The sequence below is a fragment of the Ambystoma mexicanum genome, chromosome 3p (assembly GCF_040938575.1).
Source record: "Ambystoma mexicanum isolate Mex_15411 chromosome 3p, UKY_AmexF1_1, whole genome shotgun sequence".
Classification (NCBI taxonomy): Eukaryota; Metazoa; Chordata; class Amphibia; order Caudata; family Ambystomatidae; genus Ambystoma; species Ambystoma mexicanum.
In genome coordinates, this window is record NC_090925.1 from 866,448,924 (window position 1) to 866,470,378 (window position 21,455).

General features: G+C 46.0%; 1 protein-coding gene across 3 annotated transcripts in view; it reads left to right on the plus strand.

Moving 5' to 3' along the window:
• ALDOA (aldolase, fructose-bisphosphate A) overlaps positions 1–9,118 on the plus strand; it is a 33,616-nt gene extending 24,498 nt beyond the window's left edge. Inside the window, exons 1-9 of one of the 3 annotated variants that reach the window (XM_069652037.1) lie at positions 823–1,332; positions 3,569–3,692; positions 4,071–4,282; positions 5,791–5,845; positions 6,107–6,267; positions 6,892–6,975; positions 7,080–7,254; positions 7,637–7,836; positions 8,387–9,118. In XM_069652037.1, coding sequence (XP_069508138.1) covers positions 3,581–3,692; positions 4,071–4,282; positions 5,791–5,845; positions 6,107–6,267; positions 6,892–6,975; positions 7,080–7,254; positions 7,637–7,836; positions 8,387–8,482 — 1,095 coding nt within the window. In that variant the 5' untranslated portion in view covers positions 823–1,332; positions 3,569–3,580 and the 3' untranslated portion in view covers positions 8,483–9,118. Of the gene's footprint in view, positions 1–822; positions 1,333–2,538; positions 2,925–3,568; positions 3,693–4,070; positions 4,283–5,790; positions 5,846–6,106; positions 6,268–6,891; positions 6,976–7,079; positions 7,255–7,636; positions 7,837–8,386 lie in introns of those variants that run through there. The other 2 variants (XM_069652038.1, XM_069652036.1) reach the window with 2 other exon arrangements.
• The last annotated feature ends 12,337 nt before the right edge of the window (positions 9,119–21,455 follow it).

Consider the following 21,455-nt stretch of genomic DNA (forward strand, 5'->3'; position numbering starts at 1 on the left):
CTGCTAATACTCCAGTCTTCGGGCAGAATTATCAGCAGTCTAAATGCTGGAATGTATTTGTGGGGGAGCAGGGGTACAACGAGAAGTGGACATTTCTCGCTGGTATGGCACAGACAGAAAACATTTGTAGACCTTCCTCACTGGGTATCACCCAACAAAACAGGTTATATGTATAGCCACCCCACCAACGCTCTCAATTTTCGCTGAGACTCCCGACTTTTCAGAACAAACGTTCATATATGACATCAATTTTTAGATTTGTCCCACCAATGTACTTTCCTCCATGGCTCAAGTCGAGGGTACACGTTCACACTTTTGACAAACGTCAGCATTTGTTTGTATCCTTGAAGTCCGAGTGTATTTCTGCTGGTGAAAGACGGCCGTAAAATCAGTCAGTGGGAAAGGAGGGGCTGACTCATACTGGGGTTCAAGGTGATGACTAATTGCCTTGCAGTGGCTATGTGAGATATGTCACGTACAGAAGACAGAAAAAGCAGGGGCACACAAAATTGCTTCACACTGCCCGAATCCAAATGTTGATAAATTGACACATATTATAAGTTGAACACATCCTTTATAAAGAGGTTACCCTGTAAATGTATAAAAATACTGTATTGCCAACTTTAGCACTACTTGAGTATTACAATGACTTATTGTATCCTAATTCAACGAAGTGAATTCCACCCGGCCCACAAAATTAAAGCAGGTTCCTAATTTTAAACGCTTGTCTTGCTTCCCACCGCCTCCGCTAGTTGCACAGCCTTCGTTTCATCTCGCCTTCTGTGAATCCGCGACATGTCTTCAGCGCATGCGTGGCCGTCATTTTGAAATAGGATTACTGTCACGATTAACGGACAACAAATGGAGTAGGGAAGTGACATTTGTGCTAACACCCGTCGCGCTGTTATTCAAGACCAGTGGCCATCACGAAACAGAATTGTTTTAAGCAAAGCACAAATAAATGATGCCTTGAGTAAGTTGCTCCTATATAAACACTACTACTTAAAGATGGCGAACATATCTGTGCAACACGGAACCGTTTTATCCCCACTAACTCGCTTTTCGCCTCGCCTTGGAACGCGCTCCCTCCTCTTCCTATGCAAGGACAGTACGGTGCAGGTAGGTCTGCAGCGGATACTGCAGTTGCCTGGCAGCGGATATGTCACGTTTGTCTGAAAAAAGGAGGCGAGCCTTCTTCCCTACTTGCCGCTAGCCACGCCCACAGAGGGGCGTGCCTGTATCCGAAGGAGAGGGTGATACACTTCGTTCGCATTTAGAACGTTCAGTATCAGCTGGACATTCTAAGAGAAGCAGGAGCAGCCGGAGCATCAGGTCAGTGAGTATGCCCAGGTCAATGCGTTAAACATTTAGGCCGGGGAAGGTGCTTTAACGGGCGATTAATGCCTAGTCGAGACGGCTTTATCCTGATATTGAATGTCCTGGTGATGTTCACTTTTCGTGGTTTCATATTGATACTGTGCAAACACCTTGTAGTATAATGGGATGGGCCAGCTAGGCGCCCCAATATAGACCTGGTGCGTGATGGAGGGGGATGTTCACTTTTCGTGGTTTCATATCGATACTGTGCAAACACCTTGTAGTATAATGGGATGGGCCAGCTAGGCGCCCCAATATAGACCTGGTGCTTAAAACCGGTTCGCAAACTAGATTACCGTAACGGGTAACATTTCACGAGTTCATTTATGTTGGCAACACCTGTCTGACGATTGGCTAGGGGCGATGTAGCTTTTTGTTTTGTGCCGGAAAATAAATATATCTGTAAAGCTACAAATGCGCTTACCCGTTAATGGTGTGATACCGATGACCTTGAAGTCATCCTTGGTTAAAAGATCAGCAGTGGGAGAGGGGGAGGGTTTTCCGATCGATAGCCACTGCAAATCGGGGGAGGCATTTGGTGACCGGTACCAGATGACCTACAGGGTCATTTGAGAAATTCATGGCCCATTGGGCGGGAGGGATTGAGGGGGGGTTGCGGCGGTACATGTCCAAGCCCCCCCCCCCCCTTCAGTTCTGTCAACGAAATCCCATTCCGGAGAACATGATTGCCTTTCCCCATATAAAAGCAATACGTGTTATTATATCGAACCACTGCCCCCCCCCCCTTCTCGTCACCCCATGAAAGAGGCGAGGGCATGACGGCGTGACGCAGCCGCCTGGAAATACTTTCTATATATTTGCAGACTCCCCAAGTAATCTGCCCTGCTAGCGTTCAGTTTATGTTCTGTCATCCGACATATAAAGCGATTTAAAGAAACGCACCAGCATGATGGGACTACTTTCACGTGCTATAATACCGGTCTCGTCTCTAGCGGGTGGACCACTAGTCGGGGGAGGAGGGGGGGGTCTCTCTGTCCTGCCGGGGGCTTCGGGCCTAAAGCTGCCCGCCTCCATCTCGCGCGGGGCGGGTGGTGGGTGGCGGTGTACGTGCGGCCCGTCGCGGCCCCACCGCCGCATCACTGAGTCACTTCCCGGGCGCGGTTTTCTGGCGTTGGCTCGTGCTCTGAGTGCAAGGAGAACGTCTTAATGCACCTCTCGACGTTGGGGGGCGGGGGATGGGGTGAGGGGGTTCTATCGTGGCACATATTTTGAGACCTGCTTTCATATTAGACCTCTAAGACCACATTAATGATCTGCAGATGCAATCACCCTCAAAGTAAACCTCCACTTGTTAATCGGAGGGGGCGGGGGCATTGACAGCGGCACTGGCATCGGACCTCCCCGCCTTTCATTCTGGAATATGGACATAACAGAGCTGCCGTACAAATAAACGAAATCCATTCATGTTGGGGCCTGCTCCACAGAGCGTTTTCCTATGGGATTGTGCCATTATAAAATACTTCTATGAATCCGGCCCTAGTGTTTTAGCAGAAATACGTTGTTGCGCCGACCTGACCCAATAGAGGGTAAGGGGAAACGGGCCATTTCTTTTGAGGGAGACAGTGCGCAGTTACGCTCTATTCCAGTGTTGTGTGTTTTTTTTTTTTTTTTTAGTTTTTTTTTTTTTAGCCTTCATTTTATTTCGTTGACGTGACACAGGAATACACCAACCTTATGCGATAAGGCCGAGTATGCTTGCCGTTTTGGCATAGGAATGCATTATAGCTCAGCACTTGAAGGTTTTTAAATGCAGTGAGACGAGGGGGGGTGGGTCTCTGGTCCGGTTTTATGATGGCTCCTGGTGACACAAGATCCCCTGGTAGCCTTGGCCATCATTATGCCTCTTTAAAATCATGAGTTGGCAATGCTACTTATCGAATTTCTTTGGCGCACTGGACCAAGATTATATCAATTTTGGTTGAAACAATACCATTGGGGCAACATCTTTTAGTCCTTGGATGAAGCATCTTGATATTTTTTGGCTCAATAGTTGAATGGTTTTTCTTTGGCAGTGCCTTTTCAGGATCACTCTTATCTTCTGTGCTCTTGAGGCAACCTTAAAGTGTATGGTAGTTGCTCTGAGGGTGGCATGAGAATCCCACCCCCATCAGTAGCGAGTACAAGCTCCTCATCTGTTCTTCTCTCTCTATTTCCCCCCCCCCCCCTGCAGAAATTACTCAAGATGCCTCACCAGTTCCCCGCCCTGACCCCGGAGCAGAAGAAGGAGCTCTCCGATAACGCACAGAAGATCGTGGCCAAAGGCAAGGGCATCCTTGCAGCTGATGAGTCCACAGGTACGTGTTTGCATGCACCTGCAAGTAGAAACCAACATGCGACTTTGGTGGGAGGAGGGGCACCGACAAATGGCCACGGATTGAAAACTGGGAATCAAAGATATTGTATTGGAAGTCGCAGATGTGTGTCTGTGTTAATACAGATTATGCATCACAGAGGAAGTGAAGTTTATCTTTATCGCGCTTCAGTCATATTTTACAAATGCAATTGTCAATTTTGGCAAAATCAGTAATATATTAAATGTCAACTACTTGTGGGCACCTGACTAGATGTTTCAATGGATGGTGTTGGTTGGGGATGTTGCAGCTGGAGTTGACTTGTATATGTTGGCCATCCTAAATGCCATGTTGCGTGGCTACCGCCACCACCCTTTGCAGGCAGTATCGCTAAGCGTTTGAGCTCAATCAATGTGGAGAATACAGAAGAGAACCGCCGCTTCTACCGCCAGCTCCTCTTCACCGCTGATGACCGAGTCAACCCCTGCATCGGTGGCGTCATCCTCTTTCATGAAACCCTCTACCACCATGCCGATGACAAGCGCACCTTCGTTCAGGTCATCAAGGACAAGGGGGCTGTGGTTGGAATCAAGGTGAGCAGGAGTGTGTTGCATTGTATTTATATTTTGGGGTGTGGCAAGGTGATCAGAGTTGGAACACTCGCTGGACTGGGAAGCGGTGCTGATATGTTGCAGAGAGAGAGAATCCTTCATCCAAGCATTAAACCACTAACTACCTGCTCATTTCTACAACAAGGCTTCTTAGACTTAAGGTGAAGTAGTTAGGTTAGTGATGCGGGAGAGAAGGGTTGGCCCTGCATCCGTTCGACTCCCTAAACACCCTCATCCTCCTGACGATAGGCAGTGGTAGATTTCAAGTTGCAAATGACTAGCCAGCTACAAAGTCGCTCGCCACCTCAATTATACACATACACACAATACGCTTACTCGTCAAGAATACATTACAACAAGCCAATGGTTAGTGGCAAGAGCACATTTTGCCCCCCGCATAGATTAGTCTGACCTCCGGCCATCCTTCATCAGCCCTGTACAGCATGACCTTCACTTGTGTGGTTGGTCTTTGAGCTGTGGGAGTCGAGGGTGGGTGGTGCTACAGTTATTTTTGGATGCTAGCTGAGCTGTCTGCATAGCTTGCAGAGAAGATAGCTGGAAGGAGCAACCTGTTTTTTTGGTATATTTTGGTCTGTTCCAAATTCATTTGCTCGGTAGTTTCACACGCCAATATGTTTTTTTTGTTTTGTTTTTTGTTTAGAGATCCTTGCTTAGATACACACCTCGCCCCTCTGTTTGCCCCCCCCACTCTCCTGTTCTTTTGTATCGCATCGGTGCCACAGTCTCTATACTACGACCCCCCCCCTTTAGTGCCATTTCTCAAACCCAAAACAGATTATTATTCTGAACACCGCTCCCAGTTTCCTATATCTGTAGACTCCTTCATAAACCCACTTGTCTAATCCTATAGCTTTTGGATTTGAAGAGCTCCCCTAGCATTGCCAACCCCGTGGACTAAGATGCTATGCATGACTTCCTCTCACTCTGGTCTAAATAAAAGTAAATTTGATTTCGTTTTTCAAATGTATGTATTTTTGTAATTTTTTTTTTTAGTTTCTTTAGAGCCATGTTTTGCATTCTAGCGATTACTCTTGCTTTCTACAAATGACTACCCTCAAAACCCTACATTGTTTTGGATTTTAGTTCCCATTTAGTCATTCCCCATTGTGCTTTGGTGGGTATTCAATTAAGTCGCATTCTATTCAGACTTGTGGCTTTGCTTGGCCCGTTCAATAACGGGCAAGTGTAGAAATATTGAGGCATGGGGTGAAGACTACGAGTAACCTTGATCTAAATTCTTCTGCTGAAAACCTGCAACTCCCTTTTTGATTCAGAATAGTCTATGGAGAGGTGGAAATATGGCAGTTACAAAATATTTTAAAAAAACCAGTTGAAGCGGAAGTAAGTGTGCTTCACAAGCCATTCGGCTAGGAAAGTGTGTGTGTGTGTGTGTGTGTGTGTGTGTGGTTTTTATTTCTTTTTGTTTTTTTTCTCTACATAAATTACTCAACCTCTACATTCTTCTGCAGGTTGACAAAGGTGTTGTCCCACTGGCTGGAACCAACGGAGAGACCACAACTCAAGGTGAGACATCAGTCCCTTTTCGTAACCCTCACACGCCCCGAGGACAGTGCACATATAGCTCTCCTACTCGAGTCGTTGCAGCAAGTCCTCATTTACAGTATACATCTACCTGACCATGGCACAAACCTCCCACCACCATCTAGACTGCTTACCGGAATGGAGGTTCACCCCTTAACAAATGCAAGTCCAAGTTTAGCACGCCTTCCCTTTTGTAAATGGTGATGTTGTTCAGACTTGTGCCCCGTCCACGTCTCCTCACAGGTTTGGATGGGCTCGCTGAACGCTGCGCTCAGTACAAGAAAGATGGTGCCGACTTTGCCAAGTGGCGTTGTGTTCTGAAGATCTCTGAGCATACCCCCTCCAATCTGGCCATCATTGAGAATGCCAACGTCCTGGCCCGTTACGCCAGCATCTGCCAACAGGTGAGCCCATACCCTCTATCGCCTCCACATCATTTGTATCCTTGACTGTGCTCATCCCGTTTTAACTTTTGCATCATGAAGCCAACCACATACATGTTGGCTGTTTTGAAGCAACATGGGCGAGGGTCTGACCCAAAGTTTCTGTACTAGGTGGCCTCTTTGTTTTTCCTCAGAATATTGAACCTGTGTCTTAAAGGTTGATCTGCTGGACTTGAGTCATAGGTGGGAGAAGGGTGGATTAGATGCAGTCCTTTGGACATCAAGATACTGTTGACCTTTGCGCCCCTCTTTGCCCTGGGGGCTTTCAGGGACCTCTTGTGTTTGCAAATGCTTTTTGTCATTATTTTTTTAATAGAATCCTGACCCCAGTGCATGTGTGAAGTCAGACCATTGACTGCAACACATTTGTTCCGCACCCACCTACTCATATTCTTCCCTGTCACAAAAGTAACTGCTAGTCTATGAAGAGCATAATTGGGTGTAATGGTCAAGGGTGACTATCAATTTGTGGCTTGTCTGTGTGGAATATTGTTAATTTATTTGGAGGGCTCTTTCTCTTGCACCTCATCCAACTCCTGGATTTCAACGCCATGCATTGACCTCTTGTCTTCTCTATTCCTCCAGCATTGCATCGTTCCCATTGTGGAGCCTGAGGTGTTGCCTGATGGAGACCATGACCTTAAACGCTGCCAGTACGTCACTGAGAAGGTAAAGTCAGAGGGGCATTTCTGGGAGATGTCCAGAATTCATGCAATTCATACAAGGTGAATTGTATTCCTCTGATCTCACCTCCTTTCTCCTGACTGTTTCAGGTCCTGGCTGCTGTCTACAAGGCCTTGAGTGATCACCATGTGTATCTCGAGGGTACTCTGTTGAAGCCCAACATGGTGACCCCAGGGCATGCCTGCACCAAGAAGTTCTCTCCTGAGGAGGTAGCAATGGCAACTGTCACTGCTCTGCGCCGTACCGTTCCCCCTGCTGTCGCTGGTGAGTATGCAAGCAGAAAGTATATTGAATGTATCCTTCAAAAATTGTGTTTTAGGGGAGCAACTGTTTACGATTGGGCCTAAGCCCCCTCTGTTGCTGTGTAGTGTTCGTAGTTCAGTGTTTGGATTGTCATTTGATGCCATGTCCTGCACCATAGCGTTGGGTACATATAGTGGAGGTCTAGACAGGGTTCTGTTGTACAAATTGAGGGGGGTATGTTTCCCTACATGGGTGGGCCCTACAGTTGGTGACCTAGTCTTTATTGGGTTGCCTAAATATTGGGTGGCATTTTAGTGAGGTTCGGATGACTTGAGCACTGGGCTTAATGCTTTGTAGAGTAAGGATGTCCCTCGTTGCTGATGTTGCCTACTCGTGTTCACAGGCATCACCTTCCTGTCCGGTGGGCAGAGTGAGGAGGAAGCCACCATTCATCTGAATGCCATCAACAAGTGCCCACTGCACCGACCTTGGCCAGTCACTTTCTCTTACGGTCGCGCCCTGCAGGCTTCTTGTCTAAAGGCATGGGGTGGCAAGAAGGAGAACGTCAAGAATGCACAGGAGGAGTACATCAAGCGCGCGCTGGTAAGTGTCCATGGTGTGGAGATCTATTAAGGTGGCATGTGGGAGACCATCCTATTCACATGGCTAGTTATGTTCTTGTTGGTTAGTTATGTTTAGTTCTTGAGGCAGGCATGTAACAGAGATACCTAGGTGCAGAGTGTGCTGATTTGCATGACACTACATGTGAGTTGCATGAACACTGGGCTGTGAATTGGTGTGTTGCACCCTGACACTCGCACATGGGAAGGTTTGCTCAATTTTCCTAATGGACGTTTACTGGGCAGTTGCAAAACAGGATCAGGACTTTTAGTGACCATGCATGCTTTGGGTGGTCTGAATGCACATTTTGGAAAGAATGATCTGGGTGTGTGCGCTCCAGATTCTCCCTTTTTGAGCATAGCAAAGTGGTGAAACTAGATGTATCGCTTTAAATGCACTTGGATGATGCAACTTGATAGCCACTTTGGCTGTGGCCAGGGCGGAATGCATGGGTTGTCAGTACTAGCAAGGAATGTGTTGACTTTAGTTAAGCACTCGGGACTGATGTTTCCACTTTTATTTTTGTCCATAGGCCAACAGCTTGGCTTGCCAGGGCAAGTATGTTCCTAGTGCCCAGGCTGGAGCAGCTGCTGGAGAATCCCTCTTCGTCTCCAACCATGCCTATTAAGAAGTACTCTACTCAACACAGCTTCCATGAGTGGCTACACCTGGCGCTGTACACATCTGTGTGTCTCGCTTGTTCCGTTTGTTTCCCCCAATGCCAACCCCCTTCACGCGTGCACCTCATTCTCTTCTTGGATACTCTGCCCTCGCTGGGGACTCGATTGAGGTGGATGCGGCTGAGAGGTCAAAGACTTGTGTCTGGGGGAGGTTGTAGTGGGTGGATTTAGAATCCTAGAAATGTTTCACGGCCCGCTTCTGAAAATACCCAACTGGTCCCGCCGTCTGATCACCTGGAAACTTAAGATGATTTAAGAACAGTTGGCAAGTCACCTGCATATAGTTACCACTCCCACCAATAATCCGGTGGCAAGCCGCTACTTGTTGCTCCCTCAATGGTGAACCTTGTCTCCATGGTGACCTGCTCCAGTGCAGAAGCACTGTTTGCACTTGCCTGTTACTGTAACGGTTGTGTGTGTTTTGTGTAGGCCTGTGTGTGAGCTTTGGGTCCCTTCCATTTCCTTCCTGCTTAGCAGTGCTCGCTCTGGTGGTCTTGTGATTTCCATCTCACACCGGCTCTGAGTCTCACTCTTGTAGTGTCCATGTTCTAAGTATATCTCTGTAATAAAGACAGATATATTTATCAATGTGTGTGCGTATTTCCCTTCAGATGTGGCCCATTGAACCAATATGCTCTGTGGAGGTCCTGGTTCACCTATGCAGTGGCGTAATGTGTTTGTACCCCAGGCTGCATAAATGTACATGCCCCAAGAAACCACAATGGGCTGCTTCAGAGTACTTGACGAGGAGTGAAACCTGTTAATTGCACCAACGCCCTACTCTAGTGGTCTTAGCACATATTCCTGTCTGAAAAATTGTAACCCCCCCTGCCAGAATTAAACCAGAACCCAGTCTAGGTTAAACAAAAAAAAAGGGGCTTTGTAGGCCAATATACTTGTGAAATGATGCAGAGTGAATATGGTTGGTGTAGCAGGTATGTATTTTTGTTAACTATAGTTATCAGGTAAGCCTGTGAGAAAAGGAATAGCTCAGTTGAGTAGACGGGCATCTCTCAAATGGCAATTTCTGGACAAAATTCTGTCACCCCAGGTGAAGTCGACCTAAGCACTGCCACCTAGCTTCTTGGTCATCCAGCCCATGAAGCATGTGTCAGCGGAGGCCTTTGGCGCTATTTTGTATCGTCCTATGCCTGAGGCTGACTCGCACCCTCTCCAACCTGATTCCTTCTATCCAACACTCTTGATGTCCTTTCCCCTTGTTTTGAGAATCCGCCTGAAGCCTACCTCCCAAGTGTAACTCTTCCTATGACTCCAACCTCACCAACATGAAACGCAAGTGTAGGGTGGATGGCATCGGGCGCATCCTCTCACAAACTGGCCTGCCGCCTGCTCCAAAGACAATACAGACTCGTCCTGTCCAAGAAGAGAGCCCACATCCAGGCCCACGGCCAAACTCTTAAAAATCTGCAAGGATCTGGCTAATCCTACTGCAGTCTCCACTTCTCCTGTTTCCTCCCAGGCCCTCTGCACGTATCTGCCTTCTCACTTTACCATTAAAACCCAGGACATCCTGTTCCCTCTCTCCTCTCCTTCTACCTCTGGCCGCCTCTCCTCCTTTCTCTTCAATCATGCCGGACTATGTTTCTAGACCAGTCCGATCTATGAAAGCTTCGTCCAAGCAGGTGCTCCCCTGCTCTTCCAGAAATATCGCGGAACACATCGTCACCTTCGCTCCAGCCCTGGCTGATTTCTGCAACACTTTTGCCACTGGAATTTCCCCTAAAGAACTCCCTTATGATATGATAGTTTATTTATATAGCGCCTATACACAATGTGTTTCAAAGCGCTTCAAGGCAAGGAAAGGAACAAGGGGAAAATACAACAACATTCTTACAGGCCATGAACAGTAAGGATGTGAAATTAACTATCGTACTCGGCCTGACGACATTTCAGATAGTGCAAGTGCTAAGACATAGATAAGGAAGGGAGGGGGGAGAGTGGAAAGGAAATGGAAACAGACAGGTGACTACCGTACTAGGCCTGACGACATTTCTGGTAGAGCTGGAGGAAAACAAAAGGTGAGGGAGAGGGGTGCCGAAAGGGAGGAGAGGAACAAAACAAGCGACTATCGTACTAGGCCTGACAATGTTTCAGATAGTGCTGGAGGGAGGGGGGACCAACAGTAAGGGGATAGAGGAGCGACAGACGAGGTTGCTATCATAGTAGGTCCAGGGACAATTCTGATAGAGTAAGTGCATAGAAGAAAGTAAGGGGAGGAGATAGGAAAAGGGAGAGGGGAGGAGAGGAGAGAACAGAGAGTAAGCAGTCAAAAAGAGTGGAGAAGCAAGAGAGGAGAGCAAATACAATTGCAGATGTCATTAGTAACGCATAATGTTGCAAGCCAGGATACAAGATGAAGATGGAACAGCATGATTCAGGGCCACAATGAGTACAAGATGCAAAGGAAGTCCAGCATGAGAGTTGAGAAAGGGTGACGCACCGTGAATCAATGAAGTCCATAAAAGTAAAATCCAGCATTGGCTACAAGATGGTGATGCTGAAACCGGAATGTATCAGGACAGATTCCTGTGTGCAGCAAGGGTGGGGTGCACAAGGGAACAACACGGGGGGGAGGGGGAGGGGAGACCAGAGAGGGTAGGGATGGCCTTTTGGGACAGAGGGTGTAAACACATGTTGGTGCATGCTTACCTGCTGTCTTAGCAGGGGGTCGGACCCTGGATCCTCCTGGTCTGAACAGGTCCAAACAGCAATAGCCCTTTTCTTTGACTGCCCTTCTATTTGGACGCCCGGGCGAGAGACGCCCTTCATCTAAGAGTTAAAAGCAGGACGGAAGAGGCAGGGCTAAGAAGGTGGGCGGGGCTTAGGCCAGGTGACCTAGATCCACTTACACCTGCTCCCCAGCTGCAAAGAAAGAGGCTGGAGGGCTCCTTAAGTAGGGAAAAGAGCGGCAAGCAGGAAGGCACCAGGTGGGCGGGGCTTGCTAAGTGTTGAAAAGGAGTGGCAAGCAGGAAGGCACTAGGTGGGCGGGGCTTGCTAAGTGGTGAAAAGGAGCGGCAAGCACTAAGGCACCATGTGGGCGGGGCTTAGGCCAGGTGACCTAGATCCACTTACACCTGCTCCCCAGCTGCAAAGGAAAAGAGGCTGGAGGGCTCCTTAAGTAGGGAAAAGGAGCGGCAAGCAGGAAGGCACCAGGTGGGCGGGGCTTGCTAAGTGTTGAAAAGGAGCGGCAAGCAGGAAGGCACCAGGTGGGCGGGGCTTGCTAAGCGGTGAAAAGGAGCAGCAAGCAGGAAGGTACCAGGTGGGCGGGGCTTATGCCAGGTGACCTAGATCCACTTTCACCTGCTCCCCAGCTGTGCACTCCCTCCTGGAAAAAAACCTTCTGCCGAGCCGAACTGTCTGGCAAACTACCACCCAAATCTCTATCGCTCCTTTCCTGGGCCGGAAACTGCTTTCCTGAACACCTGTGAAGATCTGCTCACTGATTTCGACTCTAACCTTCCTTAAGTCCTCATCCTCGATCTCTCCTCTGCTTTCGACATGGTCCATCATGCCATCCTGATCGATCGTTTCCGTGAGAACCTGGGAATCGTGGATCAGGCCCTGGCTTGGTTGACCTCCTTTCTCCTGGACCAACCCTCCCAGGTCCAACTTTGGTCCTTTCTCTCCACCACCTCTCTCCCCACATGTGGTGTTCCCCAGAGCTGTAACCTCTCACTCTGGCTTTTCAACGTCTATTTGACCACCTTCTTTAACTTTCAGTGTTGGAGGCGATGACACTCTGCTCTCCATCAAGCTCCCCTCAGCTTCCTCTCTCGCTCATTCCTGACTGTGTATCCACGATTCAGGCGGGGTATGCCTCCAACGATCTCTGCCTTAATGCCAGTAAGACTGAGATTCTTCTCATTGGGACACCTGCTTCCGCTTTCCCTCTTGCCGCCCTCCTTGGGCCCTCTTCCTGCACCTTTCTGTGAGGCAAAAAACCTAGGTGTTATCTTCGACTCCTCGCTCTCCTTATCTCCTCACATCACATACCTCTAAGAAGTCCCACTACCAGCTGCACCTCCTCTGAGGTATTCTTCTTTTTCTCTTCTTTTTCTCACTTCCCCCAGAAGCTCACTGTGTCTACTCTCTGCAACTAATCCAGAACAGGACTGGGAGACTTGTCCTTGGCTTCAAGCCCAGGGTTCGTATCTCTCAGCCCTGAATCTCTCCACTGGCTCCTGGTGGCTGCAAGGATCAAGTTACAAGACCCTCTGCATCGTCCACAGGGCTTTCTGAGGCCAGGGACTACACTACATCCATCTCTCTTCCTAAACGCCTTATTTCTTGAGCCCTTTGCCCAGCCACCTCCAACTCTGAGGGTGCGGCGCTTCTCCAGACAGCATGGGGGGTAGATCGCTCTCCTGCAGGTACCTCCCTCTGGAATGGCCTCCCTGCCCATCTCACACTTGAGCTGGACCACCTGAGGTTCTGGAAGCAGCTCAAGACCTTCCTTTTCACTTCTGCTTTCACTCTCTTCCTTCTGATCTACTGGTCTGCTGCATGGGCTAGTTGCCTGGCTACCTTCAGCATCTCAATGGGCACCAGGCTCCTGACTAGAAGCCGCTGCACTGCCTCTGAGAACACTGCACACTTGGGGCTGTATCTGTAACCCTACAGTCCCCTGCCTCCTTGCACTTACCCAGAGCAGTGCTGCCCAGGCTGCACTTACTAGGAGCAATACTGCCCTGATTGCACCCCCCCCTCACCTTCACCCTGGCACTCCCCCCCCCCCCCCCCCCCCCCTCCACTTGCACGATCTGAATGACACAAGGCCTTGTAAGGTGCATTTGTTTTGTCCTCCCTCTGTTTTCCCTACTGTCTTGAAGCGCCTAGCAACACTTGTATACAGGTGCGTTATAAAAGACTCATATCAATGATCAGTGGTACTGAATTGAGTTTGTCCGGAAGACTGAATGACCTGAGAAGTGCTCAACAGGACCCTTAACACCTTTTAAGCTTTTCACCAGAGTTAATCTGAAATGCCCTGTGCGACCTATATAAGGAATGATCTAATACCGCGTTACAGTAAGCTTGATTTAAGGCAAATGGTTCAATTGGCTGCTGGGTGGTAAGGGGGATTATCAATAGATCCTGATTGTAGACCCCGCCTTCGGGAAGAAGTTCTAGTACAATGTGGATTGGGCAATCTCATTTTGAGCATGCATTGTTCTAGTAATGGGGTGTAGCCTGAAATGTGGTCAATTAATATTATTGGACAAGGAATATTTTTTTTTGTACTTTGAGTTAGTTGAATTTAATCAACCTTACAATAATAAGTTTATATATAAAAAGACAAAGAATAAATTCATTCTAAAAACATTAATGGCATAACAATCAATCATGCACTTTTTAAACAATTTCTAAAAGGAAATCGAATTGAATTAGTAGCTACATATTTTCAGTTCATTAATTACGCAACTATACATAAATATATACACATTCACAGTTCATTTCCACTATGTATTCCCAATTCATAACTTGTTGATAATTATTTCCTTCGATTTTCTTCACACACATTTACAGACAGTAATACACGGTTGGCTATAATTGGCCCTCCACTCAATATTTGCCCCTCTTGTGAGTAATACTATTATCAGGTTCTGGTGTTAAGTTCAGACTCATTAGGAAATGTATTGTAGCATACTGTATCATTGGCTTGTGACAGCTGAGAATAATTGTCCAACATGTTTTTTCACTAAGGTTTGACAAAAGTCGACAATATTTGCCAAAGTGTGTCTGTCTCTGAGAAATCAGGCCGGGTCACTGGGTTATGAGATATTGCAAGGTCTCAGAAACATCTTTTACAGTACAAAACCGGCAGACATTGTCATCTACAGACATTAGATGTCGTTTCGTTAAGACCTCCCGGGTCATCCATAGATTAAAACGTAAACGCATGATTGCGTGCCTATACATTGGAGCCGGAGATCTTAATAAATAAGGGGGCAGAATTGTTAGTTTTTTTAGGTGGAAATCTGTCATAATCACCTCCCTTATACTGTAAACATTTGTTAAGCGTGGTGATTTAATCCGCCTGGTACAACTTCATTTTGGCTTTTAATGGATAGATAAGAGTTCAAGTGTGATATCAGCCTGACACAAGATGCAATTGACTTTCCTCAACCAATACATAATAAATCTCTCTTTGCTTGATAACATATAAATGGTAAAAGATTGTAGGGTAGATTCTGCTGAGGTTGAGATGAAGCATTTCCTAAGAAGCGCACAAAGTCTCCAGTTGTAAATGGCTTGAAGAGAGACTAGGCCCAGCTCATACCTAATCCAGGCAATTGGTACACAACCTGGTAAATTCAAGATTCTTTTCCAGAATTTGCCTTCCCATTTGTCAAATTCGAAATTTGTAGTACTAGGTAGGGTTTCTAGACCACATAATAGGACTGGAATTGTCTTCTGGGCTTAATAGATCCAAGCAGGCTTGACGGAGAACTTCCCAAATTTTGCCATGATTAATTTGGCTTGAGCTATTGCCGTGCCCAGTTTTCTCTTAACCCACTCCACCTAATAGTGCCCTCGAAGCACATACCCAAGTATGTATAGTATGGGACTATTGTTAATGCCACTTGATCAATTGTTCATTTAAAACGTCTCAACCCTATTCTTGTAGGACAACAAATGACAATCTGAGTTTTTTTGGTATTCACTCTCAGCTGGTTCAAATGGATATATTGTTGGAAGGCCATTAGGAGATTCTGAAGGCCAATCTGAGTTTTGGCAATCAGAACCAAATCATCTGCATACATGAGTGCTTTGATGGTATCTTGGCCCAGTTTTGGAGAATCGGACACAATATCAGTAAAGGACACAATCAGTAAATACATCTTGGAGATCATGTATGAAATAATAAAAAATGGACGAAGCCAACAAGCATCCTTGTTTGAGGCCTCTTGCTGTTTTTATTGCTGAAGATACCACTCCATCCAGCGAAGTCTGACCTGAATAGATGTATCTGAGTGTAAAGCATAGATCAGGTCATAGAGCACCTTGGGACATGAGATTTGGCCTTAATTGCATTTAGGCAAACCAGGTTAATGTTGGTTCCCATTCCCACAACAAACCCAGACTGGCAGGGATCTCGTAGATGGTTTTTCGCGGTCCAATTATTGAATTCTTGAAGCAGAATTTTGCTGAATATTTTCCTGGGAGCATCTAATAGGGCAATGGGCCTGTAGTTTACTGGCAGGGTACAATCTCCTTTCTTGAAGATCAGAATAATGATGGAAGTTTTCCATGAATTAGGGATCCTGCCAGATTGTAGTACATGTTTAAAGATTAAATCTAATATCACAGACCACTCATATGGATTTGTTTTCAACGTCATATTAGATATGCCATCAGGCCCAGCTGCACGCGAGGAGCTTGCTTGGTGAATCATGGCTTCGATGGATGCTTGAGAAAAATCTAAGTACCAATCTTTAGGATCTGATGGGATATGATCATATTCAGCAAATTCAGAGTCGGCATAGAGTGCCGAAAAGTAATCAACCCATGCATTTTCCTTAACAGCCGAGAGTTGAGCATCTGTTTGTGCAAAGCTGTTATGATTATTCCAAAGGGACCATATTTGGGCCGAATTTTTATTATACAAGGCAGAAGCCATGTGTTCACTATCATGTTGGAATATGAGATGTTTCCTTTGATTTAATCCAATTTTTGTAAAGGCACCTGGTATGTCTCAGATCATTCCTGCAGTCCGGCGATCCCACTGCAATGATGGCTCTTCTTTGTTTGCGGTAGGCAGCATGTGCAGCCTGAATGTCATGGTCAAAGATATGCCAACATTTTCCACGTGAATTTGGTTTTTTATTAAAAGTGTTAGTAAAGGGAAGAAGCAATTCAGTATATTGGAGAGGAAATTCTAAACTAGCATTCTCGAATACGGACATACCATAAACTGTTACTGTTCTATGGGACCAAATGACACGAGTTTTGGCACTATTAACCAACACTGGTTGCAAGTTACTAGATCTTTTGTGAAGCGCACAATCACCCTTGATACTTAGCGTTAACAATTTATGATCACTATTTGGTGAAACAAACATGGTTAAACTCATCACCGAATGAGAGTGCAGAATCAACATAGATGTAATCAAGTGTGCTGTGGCTGTTGTTTCTCAACCAGGTTGTATTTGCTGGTATATCACCAGAAATGGCCCCATTGACCATCACAAATTGCCTTTCCTCCATATAGGCTGTCCATCTGCGTACTTCTTTCAAGTGACAAGTGGGAGCCCAGCAATCAAGGTTTAGATCGCCAAAGATAAATGTATGGGTTGTGTCGTTGGTAAGATTGATAAGGTGTAACATTTGGTTAAAGTGCCATAGAATGCTGCATCAGATAGACCCATTGGGTTACGATATAAATTGACCAAAGCCAAACTCCATTTCCCGAGTTTAATTTTCACCAATTGCAAAAAAGCATTTTCCATAAACCAATCATCAATTTCCAACCCTTCTTTAGATTCCCAGCCACCAAGAGACCTGATGACGGGCGACCCTCTGTGCATATGGCTGGCAACAGAGCAACATCATAACAATCCCATATTGGCATAGATGTCAGCCATGTTTCCTTCAGTGCGATGATATGGAAATTGATACCAAGGTCTCTAAAGGAGGAATGTAAATGGAGTGTCCTCTGGTATTCCAACTTGCTACATTTAAAATGGGAGGGGTAGAGGATGTTAATGGTTAATGTAACTCTTTCCCTGCCTGGGCATCATCTCTGATTGCAAGATTACATGCACTTACATAGATGTTCGGTGTGAGCGACACATTATAGCTTTTCGGAGCCACTTGCTCCGGTTCCATAGCCAGCAAGAAGCCCATGTTAAAAAGGCTCATTTTCTCTCTCCAGATGACATTAGCAACCACTCCAGGGTGCAACCATAATCTGATAGTAGAGTTAGTGAACTCAGAAATGAACTCAATCTGGGCGATGTCCTTAGTAGAAACATCGCGCAGGTTTCTGATGTCACCAAAAATATTCAACACACTTCTACGATTAAGTACATACGATGGAAAGTTACCATCCCTACACTTCATAATAAATGAGTGCGGTAAGTCTTTTTGTTGAATATCTGGTTGAAATGGGCGCTCTTGTATCCGATTGGGTGGGATTTTGTGTATGTGGGAATTGCACGGGGGCTAAATCTGCATTATGGTTCCCAAAAGTCAAGTCACCCTCATTTCCCTGGGCAACAGGGTTCATGCATGTTCTCTCTCCACCATTCTCTCATGATTCTCCCGCTCTATTTGCTGGCCAGTTGCATTAGTTAAACCCCCATGTTCAAACAAGTATGCATCAACCATTTGTTTGATCGAGGCCGCAATGTTCTGCGTATCTTCTCGTTTGTGTGGGATTGTATTCAAATTCACAGAAGCCAGCGGTATGATGTTTACTACCGGGACACTTGGAAGTAGCTGAATAGGCTCTTTTACTGATATCATAACATCAATCAGTTTATTCAGCGGTGAGTGTAGGGGGGGCAAGATTGCTGATGATTTGCTTCTATCAGAGTTAGCTGCATTACTGTTAATTACCAAGTCCATTAACTCAGATGTCGGCCATACATCAGTGTTATGTGACTTGGTGTTTGTGGCAAATGCTGGGGGTTGGGGTGGTGGAATTGTACCACCAATGGCCTTAAAGAAGGCATTCAGAGTTTTTTTGGGCCCTTTGATGTTGGGCATGTTTTTCGTTTTTTTTGTCATAGCTCTCAAGCCTTTAATTTTAGGCTGTGTGTTACCAATCTTCATGCGAGGGGGCTTTTTTGAGCATTGATTGGCTCCTATTTGTAGGTTGTCCTGTATATTAGGTCTAAGTATCTCTGAATCTCCCACATGTGAAGATAATTCAATATATGATGAATCTTCAATAACATGTTGAGAAGCTTCAACAGTGGGACTTTGTACTGGACGGATAATTTCCTTAATCAGCGGTAGAGATGTCACCAGGACTTCATTGCAAAAAACGCGCTCACTCTCTGTTCCTTCAATAGCCATTCCATTTCCTCCTGACAACTTGATTGAGGAGTGGTTAGCATGCTCTAAATTAAAGCACTTGGTGCTTAGAGCTTGAAGAAGCTTACGATTGGTAACCAGGCCATTAGCAAGATCCTCCAAAATCGCAGTTTGCTTGTTAACTTTGTGATCTATTGTGTCAAAGAGTCTAAATAGACTCTGAACTGACGAATTTATTGCTGCAAATGCGAGTTCTAACATGGCAGTATTAATTGCCGTAGAAGTCTGTTGTTCTTTGGCATAGGGAGGTTTATGGCAAGCTCGCGGAGTGGGATGAACAAAAGAACGTGAGGCAGTACGTGAGAGTGATATTGAAGAAGAAACAGATTCAATCATGCTCTTACAGGCTTCAATTTCTTGCATAATGATAATGGGTGATTCACATTGTGATGCATATATTGATATGGCCGAATCGTCACAGGAGCCTAGACAAAAAGGAATGGGAGTTGAAGCTATTGGGGTAGAATTAGTAGTAGGTACTCGAACAGCTTTAACTGAATTCAATATTATTTGGTCCAACACAAGGTTATGTGTAGGTACCCGGTCACCTGGAGTTCTCAACTCCTCCACTCGGAAAAAAGGTGTCAAAGATAGACCCTTCTTTATTTCCGAGTTTTGAAAGGGGGGGGCACTCAGAAAAAGGATTATTCAGGCTGATGCCTGTTCTCCGTAGCTTATGGGGAGTGCACATAGTTACGGCCTGAGTTGGACAGTTAGATTGTATTTGGGCGGCCGGGGAGGGAACACGTAAGGTTTGGATAAACAGTGGCATATCAGTTTTCAGTGTGTACATGTTGAATGTAGTAGTCAATATACACACGTAAAAGTGCAGAGATACTTTGTAGCTAAGCCACATGGTAATTTGCAAAAAAGAAACAGAACACTTCCTTGATGCAGATACAGTGTATGCACAAAGAATACCCACACACAACAGCAACAAAGTAGAATTAATGAAAGAATCCAAGGCGCAACATCATAGAATGCAGGCAAGATGGTACTTATTCTAAAGCCAGCAATGCTCTGAACGCATTAAGGGACGAAAATACAATTGCTAGCCCCGCGCCCCACGCACAGCAAACAGTGCTTAAAGTACTTGCACCGGTGCGCAGCGCGGGTGCGCAGGCTCAGAGACAAAGGATATGAGGAGGCGTGGACACCACGGAGGAGGAGTTAGCAAGTATAGACCTGAAAGGTAAAACGAGAAAAGAAGAATAAACACAAAAGTAGGAAATAGAAGAATATTTTCCCCAGATATTTTCATGGAGCACAGAGGATAAGGTCAGGCAGGCCCAAAGCGTGTGCGTGTGCACTACGTTCTAATAGTTCAAATGGCACAATATGTGCGTTTACAAGCACAAAGCGTGTAAGTAGTTTGACTGACTGCAAGCACAGAATACAAGGATCCGGCACAACGTGCCAACACAGTCACCTTTTTTTCTTTCAAGGACAGGCACAGGGGAGAGTAGCTTCCAAAGACGTCCTCCTTGCCGTTTTGTAATGAAGCCTGGAAGCGACAAAGTCTAAATTCCAACGTCCAAGTCCAAAGCAGGTTTCAACAGCGCGTCGAGTTCTCCCAGCAAACAGTACTTAAAGTACTTGCACCGGTGCAAGGAATATTGTGTTCTACGCTTAAAAGCTGGAATGTAGGAGGGTGAGGTAATGAAATGTGTCCATGGCTAAAACAGTAGCCCTATGTTTTTCTTGGTTTAACCTATCGAAGATTACAAGCCACATGTTTTAGCAACATTTCCTAAAAAGAAAGAAAATGTCATAACTGAATAGTGCAGTTATTGATCATGTTGCTTAAAATTGTCCTCTAAAAATCGAAGCAAACCTAAAACTATTGATAACTTTTTAGCAGATTTAGCTTTCCAAGTTCGGAGTATGTTTCTTTTGGCGATTGCCCCTACCACAGCGAATAATCGGCGTGTTTTGGTTGATACCTTACCTATGTCTCCAAGTAAATATTTCAGTGGAGTGGCAGGTATCTGCAGATCTAGTATCTCGCTAGTCACTGTGGCCACTTCTTCCCAGAATATCGTTTAATGGGGGGGGGGGGCGGGGGGGCAGTTCCAGTACATATGTATTGAGTCGGCCCCTTAGGAGGAACATTTGGGGCAGATCGCTATTTTGGAGGGATCAAATTTGGCGATTTTGTTTGGTGTAATGTGTAAGTGATTCAACATTTTATATTACATCAACCGAAAGTTAGCATTTATTGAGATGTTTCTAGTATATAGACAATATTTGGCCATCGGTTTTCTTCTATTGTTATATTTAAATCCTGCTCCCATTTCTCCTTCATTCTGTTTCTTGATGGGGAGTGGGATTGCACCGCCCTGTAGAGCCCAGAAATATTGCCAGTGAATCCACCCTGTGACAGAACTATCGATAAAAACTGATGCGTGGCTGGTGCGTCTGGGAAGGAAGGCCATTTCTTCCGGCAAGGTGCCCTCATTCGGAAATACTGCAAAGCGGTGACAAGGCCTGCCCCACCTTTTCCTGGACTAATTGCAGTATTGCAAATTTTCCATCTGGGTAGAGGTTTCCCAAGCGCATCTCCTTGTTTGGGTCCCATTTGCGATGCAGCGTCGTATCCATGGTGGGTTCTAAATCGGGATAATGCCATAAGGGGGTGAATGGCCAATATGGGTCTTCGCACCCCACTCTGCAGAATAGTGTAGCCCAGGGTCGGACTATAGATTGCACTGGATCGACCCTGCGAGTGTCGTTCTTGGCTTTAGGAAATGTCATAGCCCGTAGGCTGATCGGGGAGGCAGCATACTTTTCCGCTTGTATATGTGCGTATTGTTCCATTGTATTCGACCAGTATTTTGCAAAATGAGCTTGGGCTGTATA